The following is a 27,724-nucleotide window of genomic DNA, read 5'->3' on the forward strand; positions in this document are numbered from 1 at the left end:
CTTGGTGGAGAATTATTTAAGCAATTGCCTGTCCAAAAAGGTAATACAGTACTTTACAACTCTAGTAAGGTTATTTCTCATTAAAGAGGAATATGTAATTAAGTAAGGCAGTAGTTACTAACACTTTTATATGTAGGTTTTATGGTGCATGAAATAGGAGTGAAGCCATATTTGTAATTCATTTCTACCATACATAATCAAGTACTTCTGCAATGAATTAGCATCTACTCATTAATATATGTTACCTACAGGAATATATTTTGCTTTAATAGTGGAAAATGTATTAACCACTGAGAAGTTCTCAGAACATGAACATGGCAAATAATTTAATATGAATTGAAAATCACCTAAGCAACTACAGTAGTCCTTGAATTACAACTGTAATTGAGCCCAAGTAATGACAGTTATAAAGTGGATTGCCATGTGACCGGACCCCGATTTTACTACTTTTTTGCAGGAGATGTTAAGCAAATATGGCAAGGAATGAAGTTGCTCACTTGGTTAGGATGCTGGGCTGATGATTGGCAAGCTCATGTTTGAGACCCAGTGGTTGCATGTGGCGGGCTAAGCTCCCACCACTGACTACATCTCCTGCCAGTCCAGCAGTTTGAAAGCGGGAGACTGTGAGTAGATAGATAGGTACCACTTTGGTGGGCAACTTAACAGGGGCATGTAAGAGCACCCTACTGGGCAATGATGATATAATTGGCTAATCCCTTCAACCTGGAAGTGCTTTGGCACTCCCAATACGACTGTATTAATAATAGCAAATGTGACAGTCATAAAGGGAATGTAGCTTTGTTAAGCAAATCCATTGTTTGCTATGGGGTGTCTTTTGCCGAAAACACAAAGTAAAGGCCAGTTTCTGGCAAAACACCATAAATCAGAGTACGGACGGTGGCTATGAAAGTGGGCTCGTTGCCAAGTGTCCAAAATGCAGTCCTGTGACCATGGGGGGGGGTAGGGTTAGGGGACAGACATCCAAATCTCGAAACCAAGTCATAAGTCCTTTTGTGGAGGTAGTACCTTCAAATGGTCACTGAGTAACCAGTTGTAAGTTGAGGACTATCTGCAGTACCTTTTTAAATTTAGTGTTTTGAATTTACTCTCTCAATTTAGTGTTTTGAATTTACTCTAACACCCCTCTCTAAAGCAGGGGTGGGGAACAATGACCCCTTTATGACTGTGGACTTCGATCCCCAGAATTCCTGAGCCAGCTTGGTTGGCTCAGGAATTCTGGGAATCGAAGTCCACAGGTCATAAAGGGGCCATCGTTCCTCACCACTGCTCTAAAGAAACAAGCCCACACTGTTTATTGCTTTCTTCTCAAAACCATCCTTTTCCTTTAAATTAGATGCAGCAAATAAAGGAGGAAGTCGCTGGGAAGGAACTGGGTTGTGGGTGAAGAAATTTTCCGTTCTTTGCTGACTTGCTTCTGCTCTGCAAATCTGGCATATCTCTCTTGCTTTGCTGAAAAGATTTTTATCTCACAAATGTTTAAACATTTTCACTTTAAGGAAGCTACCTCAAGTTGCCTGAAAAGAAAATACACATCTGCCTGCATCCGCAATCTCAGAAGTTGATGGCTGGAGAAAGGTTAATTCTTCAGTGTGAAGCCACAGGAAATCCTATGCCACAGTACCAGTGGTACAAGGAGGAATTCCCACTTCCTAATGGAGAGAAAAAGGCCTATGTGGTGAGTCCTTTTGCTTCCCCCCCCCCCACAGCTACAGTGATGAGGAGTTGATAGCACGAAATAAATTCTTCAAGAGTAACTCTGAAATTCAGTAAATAAAATAAAATGTTCATTAACCCCCTAATGTTTTGCCATTAGCATGTTGATAATAGTTGCTTGGTTCTCTGTGGAATATTGTACTCTGAAGTGAGTTTAATTGCTTATATCCTATTTCCCAAAGTATTTACTGGCTGAAAGGCTAAACCCAAGGCTTTCAATTATTTAGCATGACTGCAAAGTTGATGCAAGACTATGTATGAGCCTTAATGCAATGACCTCCATTAATTTAGTGTTAGTTTTATGAAATGCTTAATATGGAATGGAATGAATAGAATAGAATAGAATAGAATAGAATAGAATAGAATAGAATAGAATAGAATAGAATAGAATAGAATAGAATAGAATAGAATAGAATAGAATAGAATAGAATTCTTTATTGGCCAAGTGTGATTGGACACACAAGCTCACAGTTTAATTATAACTTGTAATAGGTCATAGGTCATAATCATAGTTACAATCATTAATCATAAGTTACAAACAATTGAATAGTTTTATTTTGGGCATTAATGCTGACTGTAGAAAGTTATTAAAGGTAGACCTTGACTTACTACAGTTTGTTTTGTGATCCTTCGAAGTTACAATGGCATTGAAAAAAGTGACTTATGACCGTTTTTCACACTTATGACAATTGCAGCATCCCCATGGTCATGTGATCAAAATTCAGATGCTTGGCAACTGACTCATATTTATGATGATTACCTGTGGGTTCATGTGATCCCCTTTAGTGACCTTCTGACAAGCAAAGTCAACGGAGAAACCAGATTCACTTAAAAACCGTGTTGCTAACTTAACACCTGCAGTGATTCACTTAACAACTGTGACAGGAAAGGGTGTAAAGTGGGTCAAAACTCACTTAGCAAATGTCTTGCTTAGCAACAGAAATGTTGGGCACAGTTCGTAAGTTGAGGACTACCCGTATTTCCCCTTAAATTTGTATAGCAAATAGAGTTACCTGTTTTCTCTTGTGGCATGACTGATTCAAAGTTTGGAAAGATGTGTGGATATTTAACGTAGTGTAAATTTTAGAGGGAAAAATAGGCACCAGCATTCTGTATTGGGATATATAGATAGTCCTCGACCTACAACCATTTGTTTAGTGACCGTTTGAATTATAACAGCACTGAAAAAGTGACGTATGACTGTTTTTCACCCTTACGGTCGTTGCAGCATCCCCGTGGTCACATGATCAGAATTTGGACACTTGGCAACTGATTCATATTTATGACGGTTGCAGTGTCCCGGGGTCATGTGATTACCTTTTGCAACCTTCTGACAAGCCAGGTCAATGGGGAAGCCAGATTCACTTAACAACTGTGGTAAGAAAGGTTGTAAAATGAGGCACAATTCATTTAAAAACCCGCAACAACATTTTTTTTCCTCTGTAAGGAAGGATTTTTTTTAATGGCGATACACTCCATTACATGAGCCTTTGTCTGCAAAAGTTTCTCCTCTCACTGAATTAAGCTGTAGAATTTGTACCTTCAGATTCAGGCTGCCAGAATGCAAACTTTATTGAAATGTATGCAGTAGTATTGCTGGAATAAAAAAAATGAACTTCAGAGAATAAACTTACTAGAAAATGTATGGTACTCTTGAAGGTATCCTGCGTAGACATTGAACATCAAGGAACATATTGGTGTCGAGTATACAACAATCAAGAAAATGAAGAAAGCAGAAAAGTGAAAGTAACTATAGGTAAGAAGTCTAATAGTAAATTTAATTAAGTAGTAAAGTGACATGTAATTGAGCTTGGGATATCAACATAAGAAATTACTCATGGGATCGGCTATAATTAACATGGCAGTTTTTATAGGACTTGTTTTCAATATATCTTAAGAAATTATTCCATAGAAAATTAAGGTCTGAACTTTGTTAGGTTCTTATTTGTTGATGCTGGGCACCGATACAGTTGCCATTCTTGTAACAGTCATAATTATTTTATAGATTTTTTTTTCACTTGCAGAAGATCTTGTTCAAACTGTGTAATTATTGTTTTCCTCTGAATGTCATTTCTGGAAGAGATAAGATTGCCACCAGCATAGGATAAACTTTATGCCAGGGGCAGGGGGGAAATGACAGTATCTCTATGCTGGTTATCAAATTTGTAAGCATGCTACCGTATGTTCACTTGATTTCCTGATGTTTATTCATGTTGTATGGGAAAGGGATATAATGTCAGTAATATTACCTACTATTTGCATTCTGCTAAGGATGTATAAGTAGGATACCCGTAATGTCTATGAAGATTCTCAGTCATCCAGGTCATGGTTGTCCCAACGGTGCTTTTCCAAAAGGCAACTGGACTTTCTTGGGTTTTTTCCTGGAAAAAGTTTTGCTTCTCATCCAAAAAGCTTGTTCAGTTCAGTAAGACAACTAAAGAAGCTTCTTGGGGGACTTACAGTTTTGTACGGTAGCGACCGGTCATGGACTTGCGGATTCTCTGCATCCCCGCAGCTAATTTCGCCCTTCCTGGGGACCCTAAATGGGTCTAAGTTACCCCGGAGAAGCAACAAAGAAAGAAGGGTGCTCCAGCGATTCTGGAATGGCGGCGGCCGTTCCGTTCGACTTGGGGAAAGCCTTCTAATCCAACAGAAGAAAGGCTGGCCATATTGCATTGACCAGCCCAAGCTACTAGCAACCAAAGGCCAAAAGCACTAACCAGCACAACTGTGAACAGCGTGCTTGAAACTGGGTGCGGAATTTGATCTTCTCTTTTCTATTCTACATTTATTTTTCTGGAAAAGATCCCTAAGAAGCAGAATAGCTCTGAAAGGGAAGGAGGAGGATTTCCGTTGCACCCTTATACTAACGGAAGCAACGAATTAATCTTTTTATGGAGGATTAAAATATATGGAAGTGAAATAAATATAAAACCTGTAATTTAAAACTTAAATCTGGGTAAATCTAAAATTGTTTGAATGGTTAAGACTCTCATTTTAAAGATAATTGTTTATTTTGGAAATTGAAAAACAAATAGTTGCTGACACCTAGTGGTGGATGAAGACTATGACAGCTATGACTTTAATATAAGACTTGGCAAAACCTGGGAAAAGCTAATTGTGTTTGTGACCTTCAAAGTTTTAACAACAAAGAACAGCTGACAAAAAAAGACAATGTGGGCTGTAGACAAAGAGAGAATTATAAATTTCAAAAAAAAATTATATATATGTCATTCTAAGAGGGATGAATTCCCTAAATAATATAGTATGCTTTTTTCCCTTTTTTGTTCTCTTTCTTGATATGAGTAATATAAAAAATTTGAGATCACTTAGAGATGAAGGAAATGTTTCAGATACTTAAATGTGATTGAATTTAAGAAAATTATAATGGATAAAAATGTTTTGAATAAGAGTTAAAGGACTAGATGACTAGATGTATTAAATGAAATGTTTAAAGATTAATTATGGTTAAAAATAATAAATTTAGGAAATAAATATATATTAGCTTAGGAGGGATATATATTTTAAATAGTACGTTATTTTTTATGTTTCTTTACTCTTTGCTCCCCTTTCTCTTTTTTCATTGTTTTATCTGTTTCTTAAGAAATGTAAAAGTGTGAGATGGTTCATATGGAAAAATAGAGTTAAATTTTTAAATGTAATTAATTTTTGAGAAAATCTTAACCAGTAAGAATACCTAGAATTTGGTGGGAGAAACAAATTAAAATAAGGACTGTAACAGGATCTATGATAAGGCAACCAGAATAATTGGATAGAAAAGAAATATTATATTAATGTGATTATTATTTTAGGAATATTGGGAAAAATTATATATTTAATTGTTATCTATCCAAACAATAAGAATTGTATTAACTCAATGTTTGCAAAAGAGAATATTTTGGGAAAAGAGGAAATCAACTAAAACCATTATGTGGATTATGGATTATAGAAATCAATTGTTAATGATTGTTTTACAAATGTAACCCAGACAACACACTGTTCACCAATTATTGTGATTTATGTTTTTAAAAAAATCAATAAAATATATTTTTAAAAAAGGCTTCTTGGATGAGAAGCAAAAAGTTTTCAAGGAAAAAATCAAGAAAGTCCAGTTGCCTTTTGGAAAAACACCATTGGGAAAAACACCATTTTCATATTTTTTTTTTACTTTTTAACTTATGCATCGCAAAGGAAAATGTATAACATATTGTCTATGTGTACTGTTACATAAAACATACACGATCAATTTTAAGTCAGGCTACAACAGCCTGCTTCAACTTTTAGTTTCTAATTGTATGAAAGAGACTGGATTTCAAATAGGTAGACAGTCAAAACCTGCTCTAGAATTGAGATTATATTGTCCTTCTGTAACACCCTGCATTTATCTACAGTTGTTTATATTATTTACAGTTCATTGTTCTACAAGACCTTTTACGTTTATAATGTGCTGTAGTCACTGTTGGTTGGACGACTCAATATTCTGTGTCCTCTCTTTATCACTCTCAGCCAGGCATGCTAATTTATATGTGTCAGAACTTTGAGGACTAGGAAACCAGTGCCATGTAGATTGGTTCTGTTTTATTGTAAAGCTATAGTACCGTAATACTGACCTTGTTTTTACTGGTCAGTAAAAACAAGACCAGGAGCTGACTGTGGCTCAGACCATGAGCTTCTCCTTGCAAAGTTTAGGCTTAAACTGAAGAAAGTAGGGAAAAGCACTAGGCCACTCAGGTATGAATTAAATCATATCCCTGTTGAATATACAGTAGAGGTGACAAATAGATTTAAGGAATTAGATCTGATAGACAGAGTGCCTGAAGAACTATGGACAGAGGTTCGCGACATTGTACAACAGGTAGCAACCAAAACCATCCCAAAGAAAAAGAAATGCAAGAAAGCAAAATGGCTGTCTGAGGAAGCTTTGCAAATAGCTGAGGAAAGGAGGGAAGCGAAAGGCAAGGGAGAAAAAGAAAGATACACCCAATTGAATGCAGAATTCCAGAGAATAGCTAGAAGAGATAAGAATGCCTTCTTAAATGAACAGTGCAAAGAAATAGAAGAAAATAATAGAATAGGGAGGACCAGAGATCTTTTCAAGAAAATTGGAGAAATGAAGGGAACGTTTAATGCAAAAATGGGCATGATAAAGGACCAAAATGGCAGGGACCTAACAGAGGCATAAGAGATTAAGAAGAGGTGGCAAAATTACACAGAAGAACTATACAAGAATGAGCTTAACGTCCCTGATAATCACAATGAGGTGGTCACTGACCTCGAGCCAGACATCCTAGAATGTGAAGTGAAGTGGGCCTTAGAAAAGCTGAGCAACAACAAAGCTAGTGGAAGCGACAGTATTCCAGCTGAGCTATTCAAAATCTTAAAAGACAATGCAGTAAAAGTGCTACACTCAATTTGCCAGCAAATTTGGAAAACTCAACAATGGCCACAGGATTGGAAAAGATCAGTTTACATTCCAATTCCAAAGAAAGGCAGTGCCAAAGAATGTTCAAACTATCGCACCATTGCACTCATTTCTCATGCTAGTAAAGTCATGCTTAAAATCCTACAAGCTAGACTTCAGCAGTATGTGGATCGAGAACTACCAGAAGTGCAGGCAGGATTTCGAAGAGGCAGAGGAACTAGAGATCAAATTGCCAACATACGCTGGATCATGGAGAAAGCTAGGGAGTTCCAGAAAAACATCTACTTCTGCTTCATTGACTATGCTAAAGCCTTTGATTGTGTGGATCATAACAAACTGTGGCAAGTTCTTAAAGAGATGGGAGTACCAGACCATCTTATTTGTCTCTTGAGAAACCTATATGCGGGTCAAGAAGCAACAGTGAGAACTGGACACGGAACCACTGATTGGTTCAAAATTGGGAAAGGAGTCCGGCAAGGCTGTATACTGTCGCCCTGCCTATTTAACTTATATGCAGAGCACATCATGAGAAAGGCAGGGCTAGATGAATCAAAAGTTGGAATTAAGATTGCCGGAAGAAATATCAACAACCTAAGATACGCAGATGATACCACTCTAATGGCAGAAAGTGAAGAAGAACTAAAGAGCCTCTTGTTGCAGGTGAAGAAGGAGAGTGCAAAACTTGGGTTGAAACTTAACATTAAGAAAACCAAGATCATGGCATCTGGCCCTCTCAATTCCTGGCAAATAGATGGGGAAGAAATGGAGGTAGTGACAGATTTTATTTTCCTGGGCTCCAAGATCACTGCAGATGGGGACTGTAGCCAAGAAATTAAAAGACGCTTGCTCCTTGGGAGGAAAGCCATGGCAAATCTAGACAGCACACTAAAAAGCAGAGACATCACCCTGTCAACAAAAGTGCGTATAGTCAAGGCTATGGTCTTCCCAGTTGCAACGTATGGCAGTGAAAGTTGGACCATAAGAAAGGCTGAGCGCCAAAGAATTGAGGCCTTTGAACTGTGGTGCTGGAGAAGACTCCTGCGAGTCCCTTGGACCGCAAGGCGATCAAACCGGTCAGTCCTAGAGGAGATCAATCCTGACTGCTCTTTAGAAGGCCAGATCCTGAAGCTAAAACTCAAGTACTTTGGCCACCTAATGAGAAGGAAGGACTCACTGGAGAAGAGCCTAATGCTGGGAAAGATCGAGGGCAATAGAAGAAGGGGACGACAGAGAATGAGGTGGCTGGATGGAGTCACTGAAGCAGTAGGCGTGAGCTTAAATGGACTCCAGAAGATGGTAGAGGACAGGAAGGCCTGGAGGAATGTTGTCCATAGGGTCGCGATGGGTCGGACACGACTTCGCAGCTAACAACAACAACAACAACAGTACCGTAATACAGGGCTTTTCAACCTTTTCACCCATTGTACGACTTTTAGGATATGGCAACATCCGAGTACCACCAGTTGCCTTGCAAGGTGTCAAAAACTTAATGACCAAAAAAAGGGGAAAAAGTGATAAAGTACAGGTAGTCCTTGACTTACAACAGTTCACTTAGTGACTGTTTGAAGTTTACAATGGCACTGAAAAAAGTGCCCCCCAAGCCACAGCCGAGCAAGACACTTTCTTGCCCGCCCGGCGGCACTCTTCCTCCTGAGCATTTCTGTTGAGGATTGGCAGGTGGGGTGGGGGGTGTTTGGTGTTTATTTCCCCCCCGTCTGCTGGGTGGTTGCAGCAGGTTTTGGTCTCTTCACATGACCCTGGGACACTGACCATCATAAATATGAATCAGTTGCCAAGCATCTGAATGTAAATCACAAGAGCCTGGAGATGCTGCAACACTGCAGATGATTGGCGCTTCTTCTGGGCTCAGCAGTAGCGCCAGGATCAGCGCCGAGCTCCCGCTGGACCCTGGCGCTGATCCTGGTGCTTCTGCTGAGCCCTGATAGCCCCGAAGAAGCGCCAATCAGCTGGAAAGCGGCACTGATCCTGGCGCTTCTGCTGAGCCCTGACAGCCCTGCAGCTCCAGCCTTTTCTCGCTCAGGTTTGTGCAGTGCTGCCACTGGTTCAGCTCATTCCCCTCCCCCGCTACCACTTTTCTAGGATGGCTGCATACCACCTGCCAGGTGCCAATGTACCACAGGTGGTACCCATACCACTGGTTGAAAAGCCCCGCCATAATAGAATCTTGCAAGTCTGAATACATTTCCCCTTCCCTCCCTTCTTCATGTGAACTAGGGAGGAGCCTGTCTGAAATATTTACTCATTATTTTCTCAGCCCTGGCTGATGCCCTCTTATCTGCCTGTTGCCCCATAGCAGCTCTTCCTCCTATTCTTCAGGTCCATTCCATATGCCCTCTATCTACAGCATATCTGCCTATGTGATAGACAAGGTCATTTCCTTAAGCTCGCTCCCTTTGGATCTCTGAACAGTGGCAGTGGAATAACTGACTTTGCTTTTCCATTATAAATATGAGGTTGGCTCCATGTACTTAGAAAAATAAAGGTCTACAGTGAAGAAAATACTTTAAATACCTATGCATGTCCTTTATGAATTTGATGCAAAAAACCCCATACACTTATTCTGTGATTCTGTTCAAGGGTTTTGGTTTCCAAGTTTGAAATTTTAAATATCCTCATAAGAATATTGCATCTGTCATTATTAGATGCTTAGGCCAAAAAAAAATAGATCCATTTTTCTCACAGTTTGACAGACTCATTTAAGTATGAATTATGCAGTAATGGATTGTGGCTGTGGACCTGTTGGACATGTAAATATAACTTACCTCCTATGTGTATTGTCTGTCACGAATAAAATCAGGAGCTTCACTATAGCATTCTTTTCTCTTGAAACTCAAGGTGGAAAATCTATTCCAGTAGAATGCACAGAAGGTAATGTTAATCAAATACCATACAGCTTTCGGATAAAACCTAAATACTGACAATTTGGTGATTCTGGGATCTGTAGCTAAAACGGAATGTTGTGCTGTATTAGTCTATGAATGCCAATATAATATAGTGTCACATACTTGCACGTGCTTTTCATTTCTTCTTTACATCTACTAATTATACAAAGCCAGTCCTTTTCTTTGCCACTAACTTTGTAAGCATTTTTCAAAAAACATTTTCCTTCTATTTTAAATTTTAATTTTTGGTTAATTGATAAATCCCTTTTCATATATTTATCTAACCTGTATGTTCATTTTCCTTTGTTCCTTTCAGAGGAAGTAAATAACCTTGCAAGACCTGGTAAGTATATTATACAGGATAATATATAAAACATATAAGGATAACATATAAAAACTGCAGATCTTTGCTCATATATGTTCATGTACTGTATATTGTCCTGGATAACATATATAAAATCTTTAGGATCTTTGCTCATTAATAGAAATGTGCTTAATACTGTTATTGATAGTGCTTATTATTTTTTTAATCTTTAAATATGTCATTGAGTTTATAGTCAACCTGTACATATATTCAGGCTATCCACCAATTTAAATGTTTCCTTGGCCTGCTGTCCAGCTAAAAGTAGAAATTAAGTGTATAGCCAATGTAATAAGTTGATTTATTCATATGGTGGGCCGAATCAAAGCTATTTTGACCTCCTAAGTTCATTAGGAGAATTCTCCTCCAGTAGCTAAAGACTTGAATCATTGAGTGACTATGTACAGGTAGTTTCAGCTTTAACTGTGGAGAGAAACCATAAGAAATATATATCAACTATTAATGTATATCAGCTACTGTATTATTTATATATGGTAAGATGATCCAGATACTAAGCGAAGATAGTTTGAAATGAATCACACTTTGTTGATCATGTTAAAACTAGTACAGGTATATAATCAAGTGCTTTGTAATTCCAAGGAATTATTAAATGATACTTCCATTAAGAATTATGCCAAGCATTTTGTTCCCTGTCTAAAAATCATGTTGGGTCTCTTACATATTTGAATTTTGACAAATATTGCTGTGGGTTCTGAGCCACTTTTTTGCACGATATGTCTTTATGGGTATATATTTATTCTTAATGTTGTGAATTATTCTGTAATAATAGAAGAACGAAAAACAACATCTGGCATAGAAGCTGATTTTAATTTACCAATGGACAAGAATCTTTTACTAGCTCAAAAGCAGGAATTAGAATCCCTGAAAGCTACATTAGGATTATATAATGAGCTTCGAAAGATATTTCTGATTTACATATTAAGTTCTCAGTAAATAGCATTATTGGAATATTTTCATGACTGATAAAATGAGAGTAAATAATTTTGCAAGGCGTTTCCTTAGCTTATGCAACACTTGGGAACAGCAGGACTGTAGTAAGTATTAGGATCCAATTTTTAATTTCTTGGGGCTTAATTCTGCTTTCGGCATTCTGGAAATAGAAGTCTTAAAAATTCCAAGATGTTAACATTATTAGGAATATTTCTCTCCACTATTAGATAAAAATATCAAAAGAGGGCTTCACAAATTATATTGGAAACAGATTGTGGCTACCATCAATTAGGAGCCATGGTGACACAGTGGTTAGAATGCAGTTCTATATTGCAGGCTAACTGACCACAGCCAAGAGTTCAATCCTGATGAGTTCAAGGTTGACTCAGCCTTCCAGGCTTCTGAGGTCAGTAAAATGAGGGCCCACATTGTTGAGGGCAATAGGCTTACATTTGTAAAACCGCACAAAGAATGCTGTAAAGCACAATGGAGTGGTATATAAGTCTAAGTGCTATGTCTATTATGTGTCTGTATTTGTTGTTTATATTGGCCTGATAACTGGAACATTGGTTTTTCTGAACAGATTTTATCGTACCCACATTTCACAAAATTCCAAACATATTCAATTATTTAATATAATATATTAATTAAATTAAAATATAATTATGTCATTCTAGCAGGTAGCTAAAAAAACAGACAGCTACTTCTACCAGGCCCAGAAAATTATAATTATTTCAATATTTATTTATTTATTTATTTATTCGGAATAGGGAAGATTGAAATTTTACTTGTGAAACCTTCATACAGGTAGTCCTTGACTTACAACCATTTGTTTAGTAACCATTCAAAGTTACAACAGCACACACAAAAACTTATGACTGATCCTCACACTTAGGATCATTGCAGCATCACAGGATCAAAATGGCAACCAGCCTGTATTTACAATGGCTGCAGCATCCCAGGGTCATGTGATCGCCATTTACAACCTTCACATCTGACTCAACAAGCAAAGTCAGTGGGGGAAAACCAGATTCGCTTAAGAAGCATGTGATTCACTTAACAACTGAAGTGATTATTTTAACAAGACTGACAAAAAAGGATGTAAAATTGGGCCTGACTCACCTTAAAAACCGCCCTGCTTAGCAACAGAAATTCTGCTCCCAATTTGTAAGTTGAGGACTACCTGTAATATTTATCCAATAATGTTTTGACTTTATAACACAGATCAGTCTAGTAATGCTCAGTTTTAAAAGTGACGTAAACAGAATTCCAACAGGAAGTAAAACTGTGATAACTCTAAGTGTATATAACTTTTTTAAAAATTAAAAAACAAACATTTCCTTTGTTAAGAGCAAGAGTGATCCAAGCTGAAGAACATTTGATTATTTGTAAATTTTATTGACATTGGCGATGTCCAAAACTTTTTTCATTCTTTCTTTACAAAACAGATCTTGAACAACCAACTGAAAGACAGTTTGGTAAGTAGCTTAATATATTTTTCCAACCAGGCAAATACGTATTTATTTTATTAAATGCCATCCATCTCATTAATACAGTAACTCCCAGCCGCTATAATACAAAGATGATGCATATCTAAGCTAGTGTTTCCCAACGCTAGAAATTTTAAGATATGAATGGCTGGCCAGGGAATTCCTGGGAGTTGAAGTTCACATAACCTAAAAGTTGCCAGCATTGAGAAACACTGATCCAAGCCAAAAGTCTTCCTCAACAAATTATAGAAGTTCTCCCGTTCTCCAAAAACTCACTTCTCAATACCAGATTGCCCCATTTATCCAAGCAAAAAAGAAATACAGCAATATGATTCTAGGCAAGTTTAGGAAAAAAATCAGTATTAATAATATTCAACAATGAATTAAAAGACTTTTGTAAACTTAAAAACATTCTGTATTTGTAATTTGTAATACTTTGATGTGAATATCCTATTGCTGTCTGATGGTGTCTGCATATCTGGTCCATGTTATATATTATCTAACCAAATCTCCTTATTTCATGTTTTGTGGTACCACAGTATCCTTCCTAATTCATAATGATTTGGACTGTGACTTCCTCCACAAATTTTGTCTTTGCCTAGCAGTAGGAATAAGGAATAAGGAAACAAATAAGTTCTAATCTAGGTAAAAGGTAAAAGTAAAGGTTCCCCCGCACATGCGTGCTAGTCGTTTCCGACTCTATGGGCTGGTGCTCATCTCCGTTTCAAAGCCGAAGAGCCAGCGTTTGTCCGAGGACATCTCCGTGGTCATGTGGCCGGCATGACTAGACGCCAAAGGCGCACTGAACACTGCTACCTTCCCACCGTAGTGGTCCCTATTTTTCTACTTGTATTTTTACGTGCTTTCGAACTGCTAGGTTTGCAGAAGCTGGGACAAGTAACAGGCGCTCTGTTACACGGCACTCGGGATTTGACCCGCCAAACTGCCAACCTTCTGATCGACAAGCTCAGCGTCCTAACCCACTGAGCCACCGCATCCCTTTTCTAATCTAGGTATACAAATGTAAATATGTAGATTTATCCTTACTTATTGTTTATTTCGATTTATATTCTGCCTTTCTTCCCGGAATTTAAACTAGCTTACTGGGGTACCTCTCCATAGCAGCCTAATGGAAGAACTCTCATGCAAGTTGAATTTTCTTTACACAAAGTTGACAGGTCCAGACCAGTACACCAGTGGGAGAAAGACTGATGATACAAAGTCTGAATTTGCAGGAGCAAATCCTATCATTAACTACATTTGTTTAATACAATTACAGCAACCCATTAAATTAAAATTTTAAATTTAAAAATTTAAATTAAATTTTAAAACATTCATGTTCTTTTATAGGTAATACCTTCATCATTGTTCAAAAATTATTGAATTCTATAAATAATTCATTTTTAAAAAAATGCTTTCTTTTAACTTCAGAACTCCTAATAGTTAAATTAAATAATTGATTTCAGACAAACATGGTTTATACAGGGGATTTAAGTACAGCCATGAACAATAAAATGTCAGTAAAAAAAAGCACAATAAAATGCAAACTATTTGTATGATGCTACATAAAGATCCTCATTGCAATGGAAACTAGTTGGGCTATTGCAATTTTATTAAGCAAATACAATGGTGGAATTTGCTCTGGCACATTCAGAAATTGTACCATCAGTCTTTTTCTCACTGCTGTACCAATCTGAATGTGTCATAAAGAAAGAAAGTAAAGAAAATTTAACTCAGATGAGAGGTATTTCATTATGCTTCTATGGAGAGATATCCCTGTAAGCTACCTTAAATTCCTGGGAAAAAGGCAGAATATGAATCTAAATAAATAATAAGGATAAATCTACATATTTTAATAGCACATGTGATTTAAAAGTGATGCTCCCACCATTATTATAAAAACTGTTCAGGAAAGCACGAGATTATTCAAAGATGAGTCAAGAATTTGGAATTCTTATTCACAATTTTGATCAACAATAAGAGAGCATTTAATAAAATGCAAAAATTCCCAACTGAAAGTACAATTCATGCTGTTTGTTGTTTATATTACATCTGATAGTTTGCAGGCTGTTGCTAATGTATACTTTCTTTTTGGATGAAATCCTATCCATAAAAATAGGCCCGTATTAAATTCCTCTGTGCTGTATCAACCACCCCAAATAGGTGATAATTGAACTCTTTAGAGTGTGCAGTCATTTGTGACTCTCTCTGTGAAATGGCTGTTATTGAAATAGACCTTGACAGACTGTACAGTATTTCATCTATAAACTATTTGTTTAATCGCTGAAGCTGCGAGGATAAACCGTAAATATAAGTCCAAGGCAAAGAAATTGGTTTGCAAAGGTTTCAGAAAAATGATTAATTCTTACCATTTTTTAATGCCTTGAGAAGATCACACTTGGAATACTGCATCCAATTTTGGTTGTCATGATGTAAAAAGCTCTGAGCTACACTGCAATATTAAAGGAACATGAGAGAGGGGGAGGGAGGGAGAGAGGGGGAGAAAAGAAATGAAAAGAAGGACTGTGGGGTGACATGATAGCAGTGTTCCAATATCTAAGGTGTTGCCATAAAGAAGAGGGAGTCAACCTATTCTCCAAAGCACCTGAAGGCAGAACAAGAAGCAGTACATGGGAAATAATCAAGGAGAGAACCAAACTAGAACTAAGGAGAAATTTCCTGACAGTTAGAACAATTAATCAGTGAAACAAGTTGCCTCCAGACGTGGTGGGTGCTCCAACACTGCAGGTTTTTAAGAAGAGATTAGACAATCATTTGTCTGAAATGATACAGGGTTTCCTGCCTGAGTATGGGGTTAGACTAGAAGACCTCCAAGATCCCTTCCAACTCTGTTATTCTGTTAAAACAAGGCAGGAAGTGAACCTGAAGTTGAATCAAATCTTAGACTGATATTTGCCCTTGTTTCTGTAGTTGATATTAACATGCTTTGCCTCCCTCTCTCTAAGTACGCTTCATTACATATTTTTATGGGGAGTTACTTATGTATAAGATACCATGAAGTCTGCCTACGAATTACCTTGCATGTAATTTCCTTGCATGCATACTATGGAAAAGCTATTTAGAAACATGCTTTGTTTTCTGCCTTTGTAGCGGTAGATAAGGTAGCACTGCTGATGGGAAACATGAGCTACTATAACCATCCCAAGCTCAAGGCTCCGTTAGTGGATGTTTATGAGCTGACCAACTTGCTGAGGCTAATGGACTTTAAAGTGGTCTCCTTGCTGGATCTGACTGAGCCTGAGATGCGGAATGCAGTGGATGAATTCCTACTGCTCCTGGACAAAGGTGTCTACGGTAAGAATGTGCGATGTGGTGGCCAAACAAGATGAGCTTGATATTTTGCCAGAATGTATCTTCTATGGTTACCTTATTTGGTTGAATTTGAATTCTGCATTCAGGAGGGAATTGGACTTGATAGCATAAATAGCCTCTTCTAGCACTGTGATTCTGATTCTAATAAAGTAAACAAATAGTCTTATTTTATAAAATATATAAGAAATGTGTTTAGTTGTAGGCATCTACCACAGGTGGTCCCTGACTTACAACCATAATGGAGCCCAGAAGTCATGATGTTGTAAGTCAAGCACTCATGTGATCAGACTCAATTTTATGACTTTTTTATGGCAGTGATTAAGTTAATGCCACAGTTGTTTAAGTGAATAAAGTGGTTGTTAACCAAATGTGGCGGTGGTTAATCAAATCAATGTATTCCTAGGGGTGTTTTGGGGGGAAACCAATCAAAGATGTCATAAATCACAGTCATATGGGGACGGAATGGTGCAACCAGTTGTTCGGGTCAGTTGTCAAAACACCCAAAATGAGGTCATGTAACCATGGGGTTGTGTGTAGCCATTGGAACTCAGGAACCAGGTTGCCAGTAGCATTTGGGAGGGTCTGTCACAACAGTTGCCAAATGACTGATTGTTAAATGAGGTCTACCTGTGTACAGTAAGTAAAACTGCCATCCTGATTAAATTGGCACTGAATGTGGCTGAAGTTCAACACGTGAAGCTTCCATTCACCGTGGTGGGCAAGCCATATTCCATATTGCTGTCCAAAATTTATAACAAGGATATATCTCAGGCCTCTCTCTAGGCAGAAATGCAGTCTGTGGCTACCTTCTCTAACAGATGATAGGCCTCATCTGTGTCTCCATTTGGTTTATAAATTATGAATGAAAGTGAATATACGTGTCCCGGGATAATATTGCGGGATCCAACATTATGGGTCGGTCACCAGGACCAGAGGTTTAGTCTTCCGAGCTTTCAGACTTGTGCTGGAGTCCACCATCAGGAAACTTCTCAAGTCCAAAAGCTTGGAAGACTAAACCTCGGTGACTGACCCAGACTGGATCCTGGTTTATAATTTTTTCCTGACCTGACCCTTTTTTTGTGTGTGAGCGTCTCTTAACTTTTAATCGTAATGGTATGAATGGTTTGTTATTGTTTACTTTCTAAAAGAAGTAACATTATCTTCAATTCGCATTTTACTGTTTGCAAAGTCCTACTTTATGTTGATTTTATGTGATGGTCTGGCCATTACATTTTGTTAGGATCCTTTCAGGGTAATCTGACGCCCTCAAGAGTCTTTCAGTCAGTGTTAACTTTTTTTTGATAATTTCCAGAGTAGATCTGCTTCATTGGATGGCTCTATGTTCACTGAATTTCAAATAGATCTTTAGATCATGTCACGATGCTTGCTGTTCATCCTAAGTAACTATGCTTGGGCACTGAATTTTAAACAGATTCATGCTTGGATTTTTAATAATGCTACTAGGAAGTACCTAAGAAGTGGCCTTAAAATGTGATAATGCCGTTCAATAAATTTATCGGTTATAAAATTTGGAATGCCCATTTACAAATGTAACGAATGAATAAGACAAATTTTGATTTGACTTTATCTTCCCACCATTGTGGTCTAGTCAGTGCTTTTTTTGTAAAAGAAAAAGGTGCCGGAACTCACACATGTCATACAACCCGCCTTGCCTACCCTACAAGGTTCCATCCAAAAAAGGTGCCGGAACTCCGTTCTGAGCGTTCTATAACAAAAAAAGCCCTGGGTCTAGTGTTTAAGACCGTTTCCAAGTTGGAATGCAGCCTTCAGGCTGTAAATTTCTTCCCCCGCCCCCGTTCATTTTGTGTATACTTGTTTAATCAAGCATGGTCTGTTCTATCAAATGCATCCCTCTCACGTGTCTTTTTGCCAGGCACAATCTTTTAAATGAAGAGGCTGTGGGCTACGACCTCTCAAATCATTCATACTCCTATTACATGCCTATTACTTTTTCAAACTGTTTGAGAAATGCATGTCTCTGAAATCTCACCAGTTTATTCTATTTTTCGTAGTTGTCATTACAAATACTTCACCAGGGAGGATAGGAAGAGCCCAGCGCCTGATAGTACATAAATATAATCACGTATCAGTTCGAGTTGGACGTGTCTCTGCAATAGATGCTAGCACGCAATGTGAAGTTGTTATGTATCCAGCTTTCTCACTGATCAGAGGCTTTACGCTTGACTCTCTTAGTTCTTCCTGATCTGACATTCAGAATGCCTTTAGCTTTTCATGTTGCTGAGCCAACAATCACTCTTGACAGGAAGATTTATTGTAATAGCACTCACAGACTTTCAGACCACCACCACATTCTTTGAAAATCCTTTTAAGCAGGCTTGTCAGGAACATTCAGATCACTTGCGTCTTATCGATGTGATGTTGCAGTTGCTTCCTGATCAGGCTCAGGCATGCTTGTGTCATTACCATTGTGTTCTTGGTTTTTATTTACTTATTTTTGAATCGAATTTGTATAGCCGCCCAACTCACACATAGGTAATTGTAGACAGCTTACAAAATTTAGAAAATCCACCGTATAATAAAACTGATTTTTTTAAAAAAACCTTCTCATGGCAGCAACAACACAATCGAATCAGCCACTTGATTGGATCCGTCTCCGTCCGTGGGCCCCAGGCCCATTGGCAAAGCTATATTTTTAGGGCCTTTCAGAAAAGCAATAGGATGGGGGCCAACCATACCTAGGGGGAATGATACTCCATAAAGAAGGAACCACCAGTGAGAAAACCCTTTTTCGTGGTGTCACTAGATGGCAGTCCCTAATCAGTGAAACTCATTGCATGCTCTGCCTTCCTCCTGGTGGGCCAGGTAAATGTAAAAATATTTTAACATTGTTATCAAATATTTTTAAAGTTCTAGGTCGCAACGTATGAAAATCCAAACACGACAGAAAGAAAACCACATTTGTTATCATGGATTCTTCAGAGTCCATATCATGATATTATCTAGAGATTATTTAACAAAAAATGTTTTGCATAGCCATAGAAGCAAACTTCTCCAATACCCACAAATTTTATACAGTTTATAGCTAAAGATTTATTTTTTTAAAAAAATACTCAGTAGCTTTCCCTTCCATTTTATTCAAGCTACATTGTGCAGGAAAGCGTAAAGGCTCAATACCACTTCCTTTAGAGAAGCATTTTTGCCAAAATAAGCTCGACTCCTGGGCACTTAACAGATATTTGTAGCAGATTTCTTGGCCACAGTACGGAAGTGGTTTGCTTCTGCATTATATTTTTCTTGTTTAATTGAGTGAACTTTCCTTGCACTCTGAAAGGAATCAAGGGAAGATGGTGTTAGAGCAACCAGCGGCAGTGATATCTGGGTATTATGAGCACAGGTTCAATACAAAACACCCTTAAACTGATGCAACACTATGTTGGGTTAAGAAGGCTGCATTAAAGCACAACATCCTTTACAATCAGCTGAAGTAGGTCCTTATCCTAATCTCTCAGCATAGATTCCTTGCTTGTTTAGCAGTGAAATTAAATGAATAGGGTTGCTTAGCAATCTTGCTTAGTACAATTGTTAAATTTGTTTTGGTTTCCCCCCCACCCCAGGTCTACTATATTATGCTGGGCATGGCTATGAAAATTATGGTAATAGTTTTATGGTTCCTATTGATGCTCCAAATCCCTATCGAGCTGCAAACTGTCTATGTGTGCAAAACATCCTCAAACTGATGCAAGAAAAGGATACTGGCCTCAACGTATTTTTACTGGATATGTGCAGAAAACGGTATGATATTGTTTTCATCACTTAAGAATTCGATCCTGATAATTCAGGGCCCAAGATACATAGCTATAGGGATTCTGCAGAAAGAAACATTTGTTAAATCAGCTAGCTAGATACGTGTTTCACAGTTTTCCAGTACTTGGAAAATTATTTTTAAAAAACTTGGTTTTCAGAACAAATGCAAAATAATACAGAATAAAAAGAAGGGGTCCTTGGTGCACTCTGAACTTGACACAAGGACCCCCTCATTTCAACCCCGAGCTACAGATATTCTCCTTTAAAGAAGTATTTCCTGGGAGTTATATTTCGCTGTTGTGTAAGAGACTTAATCTGCCTTCAAAGTTAAATGGTAGATATAACATGATTACCAGCTGCAAACCAAGCTTTTTAAGAACATTGAATGTTTCCTTCCAGCTGATATAAGCTCAAAATCAATATTTATTTTTATTTTTATTTTTATTCCATTTATATCCCGCCCTTCTCCGAAGACTCAGGGCGGCTTACAAGCTTAGCAGTAGCCTTCATTCTATGTATATGCCTGCTTATTAGGGCTTTCACACACACCCCAAGCGGCATTATTACAAAGTCAGCTTAATTGCCCCCAACAATCTGGGTCCTCATTTTACTTACCTCGGAAGGATGGAAGGCTGAATCAACCTGAGTCAGTCAGATTGGTTGCCGATTGTTGGTGGACAGACATTTTCAGGTCCCTCCGGAGATATTCAGTAGGGTTCAAGTCAGTCTGAGATCTTGAGCACTGTGGAACAGGTTTTCATTGAGGATATTCCTGTACTTTGCTCCATTCAGCTTTCCCTCAACCGTAACCAATCTTCCCAGTCCCTGCTACTGAAAAACAACCCACAGCATGATGCTGCCACCACCATGCTTCACTGTTGGGATGATATTGGGCAGCTGATGAGCAGTGCCTGATTTCCTCTAGACATACCATTTAGAATTGAGGCCAAACAGTTCAATCTTGGTTTCATCAGACCAGAAAATCTTGCTCCTCACAGTCTAAGAGTCCTTCAGGTGCTTTTTTGCAAACTCAAGCAGGCTTTCATGTATTTTGCACTGAGTAGAGGCTTCTGTCTATCCACTGCCATAAAGCCCAAATTGGTGGAGGGCTGCAGTGATGGTCCTCCTTCTGGAATTCTGTCCCATCTCCACATAGCATCTCACCAGAGTAACCATCAGGTTCCTGGTCACCTCTTACTAAGGCCCTTCTTCCCCAGTTGTTCAATTTGATTGGGTAACCAGCTCTTGGAAGAGTCCTAGTTGTGCCAAACCTCTTCCATGTGATAATTATGGAGGCCACTGTGCTTTTAGGAATCTTCAGTGCAGCAGAAATTTTATTGTAGCATTCCCCAGACCTGTGCCTTGCAATAATCCTGTCTCTCAGCTCTGCAGGCAGTTCCTTTGACCTCATGGCTTTTGCTCTGCTACAGTATGCATTGTCAGCTGTGAGGCCTTCTATAGAGAGGTGTGTGCCTTTCCAAATCATGTCCAATCAATTCAGTTTATTTATCACAGGTCGACTCCAATCTAGGTGTAGAAACATAGCAGCAATCAAGTGAAATGGGAAGCACCTGAGCTAAATTTCAAGTGATGTGGCAAAGGGTCTGAATACTTATGCCAATGTGATATTTCAGTTTTTTTTCTTTTTAATAAATTTATAAACATTTATAAATAAATTTATAAACGTTTCTAAAATTTTGTTTTCACTTTGGGCTACTGTGTCATGGTTCCAATGAATAAGACAAATCAAACAAATTGCAGGCATATTATTTATCTAAAAAGACTTAGTAATGAAATGAAACATCGGCACTCATGGAGGGATGCCAGAATCTGAAATCTCTTCCCCCCAAACCCATCATAACACACACACAATCCCCGGCCCTTATCTACACGTCATAAATCACATTATCCAATTAGTTTTACATATGAGGTTTCACTTCCCATTCTGTACCTGGCTTTTTGCAATCTTATCACAACTTCTGGGTGATTCCTCCCTCCCAAATGAAGCAATTAAAATAACAGGCTGTCTCTTATATTGTCAGTGCAAAAACATGTCAATGTTTGCAGCATTGACATCCGGGCCCCCCTTACAAAAGAACAGATCCTGTAATGTAAACAAACACAAGTTAGGAGCTGGCTTTTGGTTTGTTGGGGTGTTTGTCATAAAACCTTTTGATAAGTCTGTCAGCTTATACTGAGTGTAGATTAATGAGAACAAAATTTAGTTTCAACAACTGTAGAATCAGGCTGCAGCATAACAAAACTGACAAAAGTGAAGAGGGTCTGACTACTTTCTGAATGGATTGTATGTTTCATTATGTGATTACCCAATATTGTAAATCTCTTTGCTTCACTGGCTCAAAGAGATTTTTGGGTCCTTGCTATATATGAACGTCCAAAGAAATGAAATGACTTGAAAGACTGAAATTCAGATTCCAGTTCTGTTCTTCAGGACTTCTCTCCTTCAATTAAAAAGCAACATGAGTTGTTTACCAAGCCGATGGAAGCACTTCACACTTCTGCTTAAGTATCCATTGGCAGATTCTTCCAAGGGAGTGAAAGAAAAAGATTTGGAAATTAACAATAATACACATGGGTCATAAAAACATTAATTGTTCTATTCTTGTTTGACTGTTCTATTCCAATTCAGTGGTATTTTTATCCTTTTTATTCTTATGTTTATTGAAGGAATGAATATGACAATACCGTTCTCATCTTGGATGCCCTGAAGGTTACAGCTAACATAGTTTTTGGATATGCCACGTAAGAATAGCTATTAAAGTATTTATCTTTTTAAAATGTGGTAACTTGTTTCAATTTCTAACTAATAATAATATGAGTAATCTTTGTTTTTTTTAAAATGGGTATTACATGAATAAAATTCTGCTTGGGGCTTTAGCAAAGCTTTATAATATGTATGTTGGAAGTTAAAATCTGTTTTTATTCATGATCATTATTTAAACTCTGAATGGGCATCAAGAGAGATTTTTCGTTCCTCTGTCACTGAGTCATGGACATGACTTTCAATATTATAAAATATTGAAATATTAAAGTTATGAATGTCTCATCTCTTCCTTGCCACAGAAGAGAAGTAAAGAAATAACTTTGCTTTTAAAGGTAGGATGAGGAGATAAAGCATTCAGTTCAGTTTAAGACATCTCACTACCTACATTGTTTTCTCACTGTGTTGAAGAAAAGAACATGTTAAGTCTCAGAGTATGTTTAGAAGTTCAAAATAGCAGCTATTCTTCTTCAATGGAAGAAAAATGGAGGGAGTTTTCTTAATGCCACATAATGTATCCATGACAGAGATGGGCTAGAATCCAGATGAGATTCTGTTTGTGGAAACTGTTGGTTTTCAGAACTTGGAGGACTCTTTTTTCAGACTTGGCATCTATGCCCTCTGACACTATGGCTACTCATTTCTCTTATGAGTCAGTTTGTGGGAAGGATCCATTCATCCATCAATCCAATCTCAGAAAGAAATACTATTATGTGCAGATAGGTTTTTGTAGAGACTATTTCCCTGTATGTCAAATGGTCACTCTGAAGGATGAAGCTGGCCTGCACAGTCAGTCCATCCATCCATCCAGTCCAAGCCAAGCCAAGCCAAGCCATTCCATGCCATGCCATCCAATCCAATCCAACTCAATCCATCCATCTTTCCATCAGTCCAGCCCAATCCAATCCAATTCATCCATCCATCCATTGAAAGAGTCAATTAGATGGTCTGTGGCTTGTTGACATAATAAGTTATTTTCTACCTATCTGGTCAACTTGAATAATTAAAAATATTCCTGCTGCACCATCTGAAACAACACTGCCTCAGAAGTTTAACATTGTAGTTTAGATGCTGCATGATAAAGATGCCTCTCCATCTATGGTAGTAACGTCCTGTCAATATATTGTTAAGGTGTCAAGGGGCAGAAGCATTTGAAATTCAGCAGTCTGGATTGGCCAATGGAATTTTCATGAAGTTTTTGAAGGAACGCTTATTAGAGGACAAGAAAATTACTGTGCTGCTGGATGGTGTAGCAGAAGGTGAGAAAAACCTACCAGAAATAAAGAGAAATGTTTATGGATTAATTGTATAATAGTCCTTGCTTAACAAGTGCTTATTCAGTGACAATTTAAAGATATGACAGCCCTGAACTAGAAGTTATGACCTGTTCTCATTATTGCAGCTGCTGCAGTGGTCTTGTGGTCGTGATTCAGGTGTTTGGCAACTGGATTGCAATTATGACATCACAGCATCCCGCGGCCACATGATTGCCAGTTGCAAACTTCATTGCTGGCTTCGGACATGCAGTCAATGGGGAATCTGGTAGAAAGTCATAAATAGTTATCATATAACATGTTTAACAACCATATGAGATTCACCCAATCACAATCAGAAGTACCAAAAATGCCACTGTAATTTGGTGCAGTCATGTGACATCATACTTAGTGACTGAGTTGCCTGTCCCAATTACCATTGTTAAGTGGGGACTACCCATGTTTTATGTACTCTACTTAGAAGGAAATTTCTAAGCAAGGCTTTATTGGAAAGGTATTGTGGACCAGAAATATAACCCATTAGTGACGTACAAGAATGCACTCCAGAAAATTACCCTACATTTAGGTTTTGATCAGTTCATAAATTCTTTCCTATATCTGACTCATTAATTACAACTGTCACCCATACAGGCAATTCTTTTGCATAGCCTAACTTGGTGTTTCATTTGGTTCTACACCAAGAGACTATTGTGTGAAAAGCTAGGGCAGGGGTAGGCAACCTTGGCTCTTTGATGACTCGTGGACTTCAACTCCCAGAATTCCTCAGCCAGCCATCAAAGAGCCAAGGTTGCCTACCCCTGAGCTAGGGAGTAAAGCAGGTATGCCTTATTTATATAAGCTTACTTTTTTTCCCTTATCAACCTGGATGGGGGATTTTTTTGCTCCAAATTGTCCCTCAAATAGATTTTTTTGCCATATTGGAATACAGATACATATTTTAAACAAGCATCTGTAAGTCTGAGCAAAACTGTGTGAGGAAATGGGGTAATTTCAGTGAAAACGGTGGTGGTGATGAAAGAATTAGCAAAGCATGCATCTGTCATTTTTCTATTCAAAATCATCCCTTTTTGCAGCTTTTGTAAATAGAAATGAAACCTGTCTAAGAATTTGCTGCTAGCGTTATGAAAAATGTTTAATGTGCCTTCATGTTTTCGAAGCTGATTTTGGGGGTTGCGGGAGCAAAGTAAGAGAGGAGTGGAGAAGGAAATCCCTCTTCTCTTTGCTCTTTTATGTAGATTCTACAGCTAGTCACAACTATTGTTTACGGTCTGCTGCTAGTTTGGTGCCATTTCTTTTATAAGAACGAATTTCTCTGATAATCTCAGAAAATCAAGGAGTTAGGTCAGGGGTCGGCAACCTGAAAAAGCAAAAGAGCCACTGGGAACCGGTTCCATCACACATAAAAAAAATGGGAGCGCGCGGCTCCCACTTTTTTTTATGTGGACGCACCTGCACGCCGGCGGCGACAGGTCTCCCTGGTGACGGGCGCTGGGTTGTGGCGCCGCCTTCAGCCCGGGCGCTGCCAGAGCCACCCCCCGGGACCTCCAAACTGCGGCCCATTCGGAGAGCTGCGCGCGCACCTCCGCCCGATAACCCATTTGGAGACCTGCTGCCGCTGGTTTAGAAAGCTGCCGCGGCCCGTTTGCAGAGCTACCGAAGGCGGTAGCTCTGTAAACGGGCCATGGCAGCTTTCCAAACGGTGGCAGCAGGTCTCCAAACGGGTACCGCTGCCGCCCATTCCGAGAGGTGCACGCGCACCTCCTCCCGTTGGGAGTGGTGCGCGCGCACCTCCACCCATTCAGAGAGGTGCGCGCGCACCGGGCAACTGGGAGATGGCTTAAAGAGCCGCATGCGGCTCCGGAGCCGCGGGTTGCCGACCTGTGAGTTAGGTACTAAGTGTATAGCTATTAGGTAGTGAATTAAATAAGGAAGCTATGCATTGGTCAGTTATTCCCTTGATAGTCAATTTTCTGGGAACTCCAAGCCTGCCTACTAAACAGAGAATAGAAAAAGGATACCAGGACAAGGCAACATGGCACATCCATAAACACAGTCGTCAAAAATGCTCAGTTCAGTGTTTACCTTTATAAAGAGGAAAGCCGCCTTCATCTCATACCCCAGTCCTAGAAAACTCCTGCCATTCAATAGAATGGGAATGGGAATGGGAATGGGAATAGAACAGAACAGAACAGAACAGAACAGAACAGAATAGAATAGAATAGAATAGAATAGAGCCAGCCCTTAAGTAGACAAAATGGCAGTGAAGCTCAGCTGAGGATCCTTGATACTTTCTGAACTTGGTTGTTTCCTGGCAGACATTTCATTATCCAAACTAGGTAACATCATCAGCAACATAAAGATATTATCTAGTTTGAGTAATGAAATATCTGCAAAAAACCCAACCAAGCTCAGAGCACCAAGAACCCCTCATTTCAACCCTGAGCTACAAATATTCATAAGCTCAGCTGAGTTCACAGCCCTGCTGAATCCAAACCCCACCAGGTGGGATCTCTCTTGTCTCTTTCTTTCTTAGCTTAACAACTGTCTTGCTTAGCAGCAGAAATTTTGGGCTTAATTGTGGTCGTAAGTCGAGGACTACCTTTATGTCTGGCTCTCTTCTGACCTTCAAGAAAAAGTTGGAAGCTCCATTTTAAACAGGGATTGTGTTCTGGGACTATCATCTGTTGTATTGTCTGGTTTAAATTGTATGAACTGAGGCAACTGGGATACCTGTTTTATATTGTTTCATTATAATGTGTATTACCTAGAATCTTAAGGTTAGCAGTATAGAAATTATTGTACCAAATGAATATTTTCATAGGGAAGAAACAGCATAATTATTAACCAAGATGAGCTTGTGGTTTGTTTGTTTTTGTTTTTTAGATATGGGAAAGTGTCATCTTACCAAAGGCAAGCAAGCTTTGGAGATTCGCAGCAGCTTATCTGAAAAGAGAGCGTTAACTGATCCTATTCAGCAAACTGTAACCTCAGCAGAAGCCCTGGCACGCAATCTACAGTGGGCGAAAGCGCATGGTACAGTAAATGTGAAAATAACCGTTTCTGCTTATCCACAAAAGACAGCTGGGTGTCCTTGGGCCATTCACCCTCTCTCAGTCCAACTCACCTCACAGGGCTGTTGTTGTGGGAAAAATAAGAGACAACTGTTTATTGGATAGGTTTGCTGCCTTGAGTTATTTGTAAAAGCAGAAAATTAAGTAAATAAATCTGTAGCTCCTTCATGGCCTAGAAATATGTACTTAAGAAATTAGGTTATTTGTTTGGAATGAATCAGCTTCTGAACTATGCAGAAGTGAGAAGAGATAGAGGGTAGGAGCAAAGGAAATGAAATATAGAGGGAAATGCCATTATTTCCTTGCTTAATTTACTTTGCCAATATTACCCCATTACTCAGGAGCTGGCAATTGTTTTGTTGCCCCCCAATTGTTTTATTGCCTCCAAAAAAATTGACTTTGGTAGTACCCAATCCTGCCCCATTTACACTTCTGAATTGTCATGGAAAAACTACAACAGGTATAGCTTTAATAAAGATAAAAAATCATCCCCATCTCTGGAATACTTTTTATTTACAGGAAGTCCTTGACTTAAGGCCACAATGGAGCCTGCTCCTTATAGTTGTAAGTTATCATGGTCACGAATCAGGTCACCCATGTGATCAACCTGATCTATG

At 38.6% G+C, this 27,724-nt stretch overlaps 1 protein-coding gene across 2 annotated transcripts in view; it reads left to right on the forward strand.

The window, feature by feature from the left end:
* The window catches only part of MALT1 (MALT1 paracaspase), a 48,096-nt gene that overhangs the window by 13,656 nt on the left and 6,716 nt on the right, over positions 1-27,724 (forward strand). The window contains exons 5-14 of one of the 2 annotated variants that reach the window (XM_081320242.1): positions 1,518-1,696; positions 3,394-3,490; positions 10,013-10,045; positions 10,376-10,402; positions 12,820-12,849; positions 15,973-16,176; positions 19,791-19,968; positions 22,669-22,743; positions 23,894-24,021; positions 26,920-27,069. In XM_081320242.1, the coding sequence (XP_081176368.1) occupies positions 1,518-1,696; positions 3,394-3,490; positions 10,013-10,045; positions 10,376-10,402; positions 12,820-12,849; positions 15,973-16,176; positions 19,791-19,968; positions 22,669-22,743; positions 23,894-24,021; positions 26,920-27,069 (1,101 nt within the window). The remainder of the gene's footprint in view (positions 1-1,517; positions 1,697-3,393; positions 3,491-10,012; positions 10,046-10,375; positions 10,403-12,819; positions 12,850-15,972; positions 16,177-19,790; positions 19,969-22,668; positions 22,744-23,893; positions 24,022-26,919; positions 27,070-27,724) is intronic. The other variant, XM_081320243.1, reaches the window with a different exon arrangement.

This window comes from Vipera berus, assembly GCF_964194415.1.
Source record: "Vipera berus genome assembly, chromosome: 2".
NCBI classification, from domain to species: Eukaryota; Metazoa; Chordata; class Lepidosauria; order Squamata; family Viperidae; genus Vipera; species Vipera berus.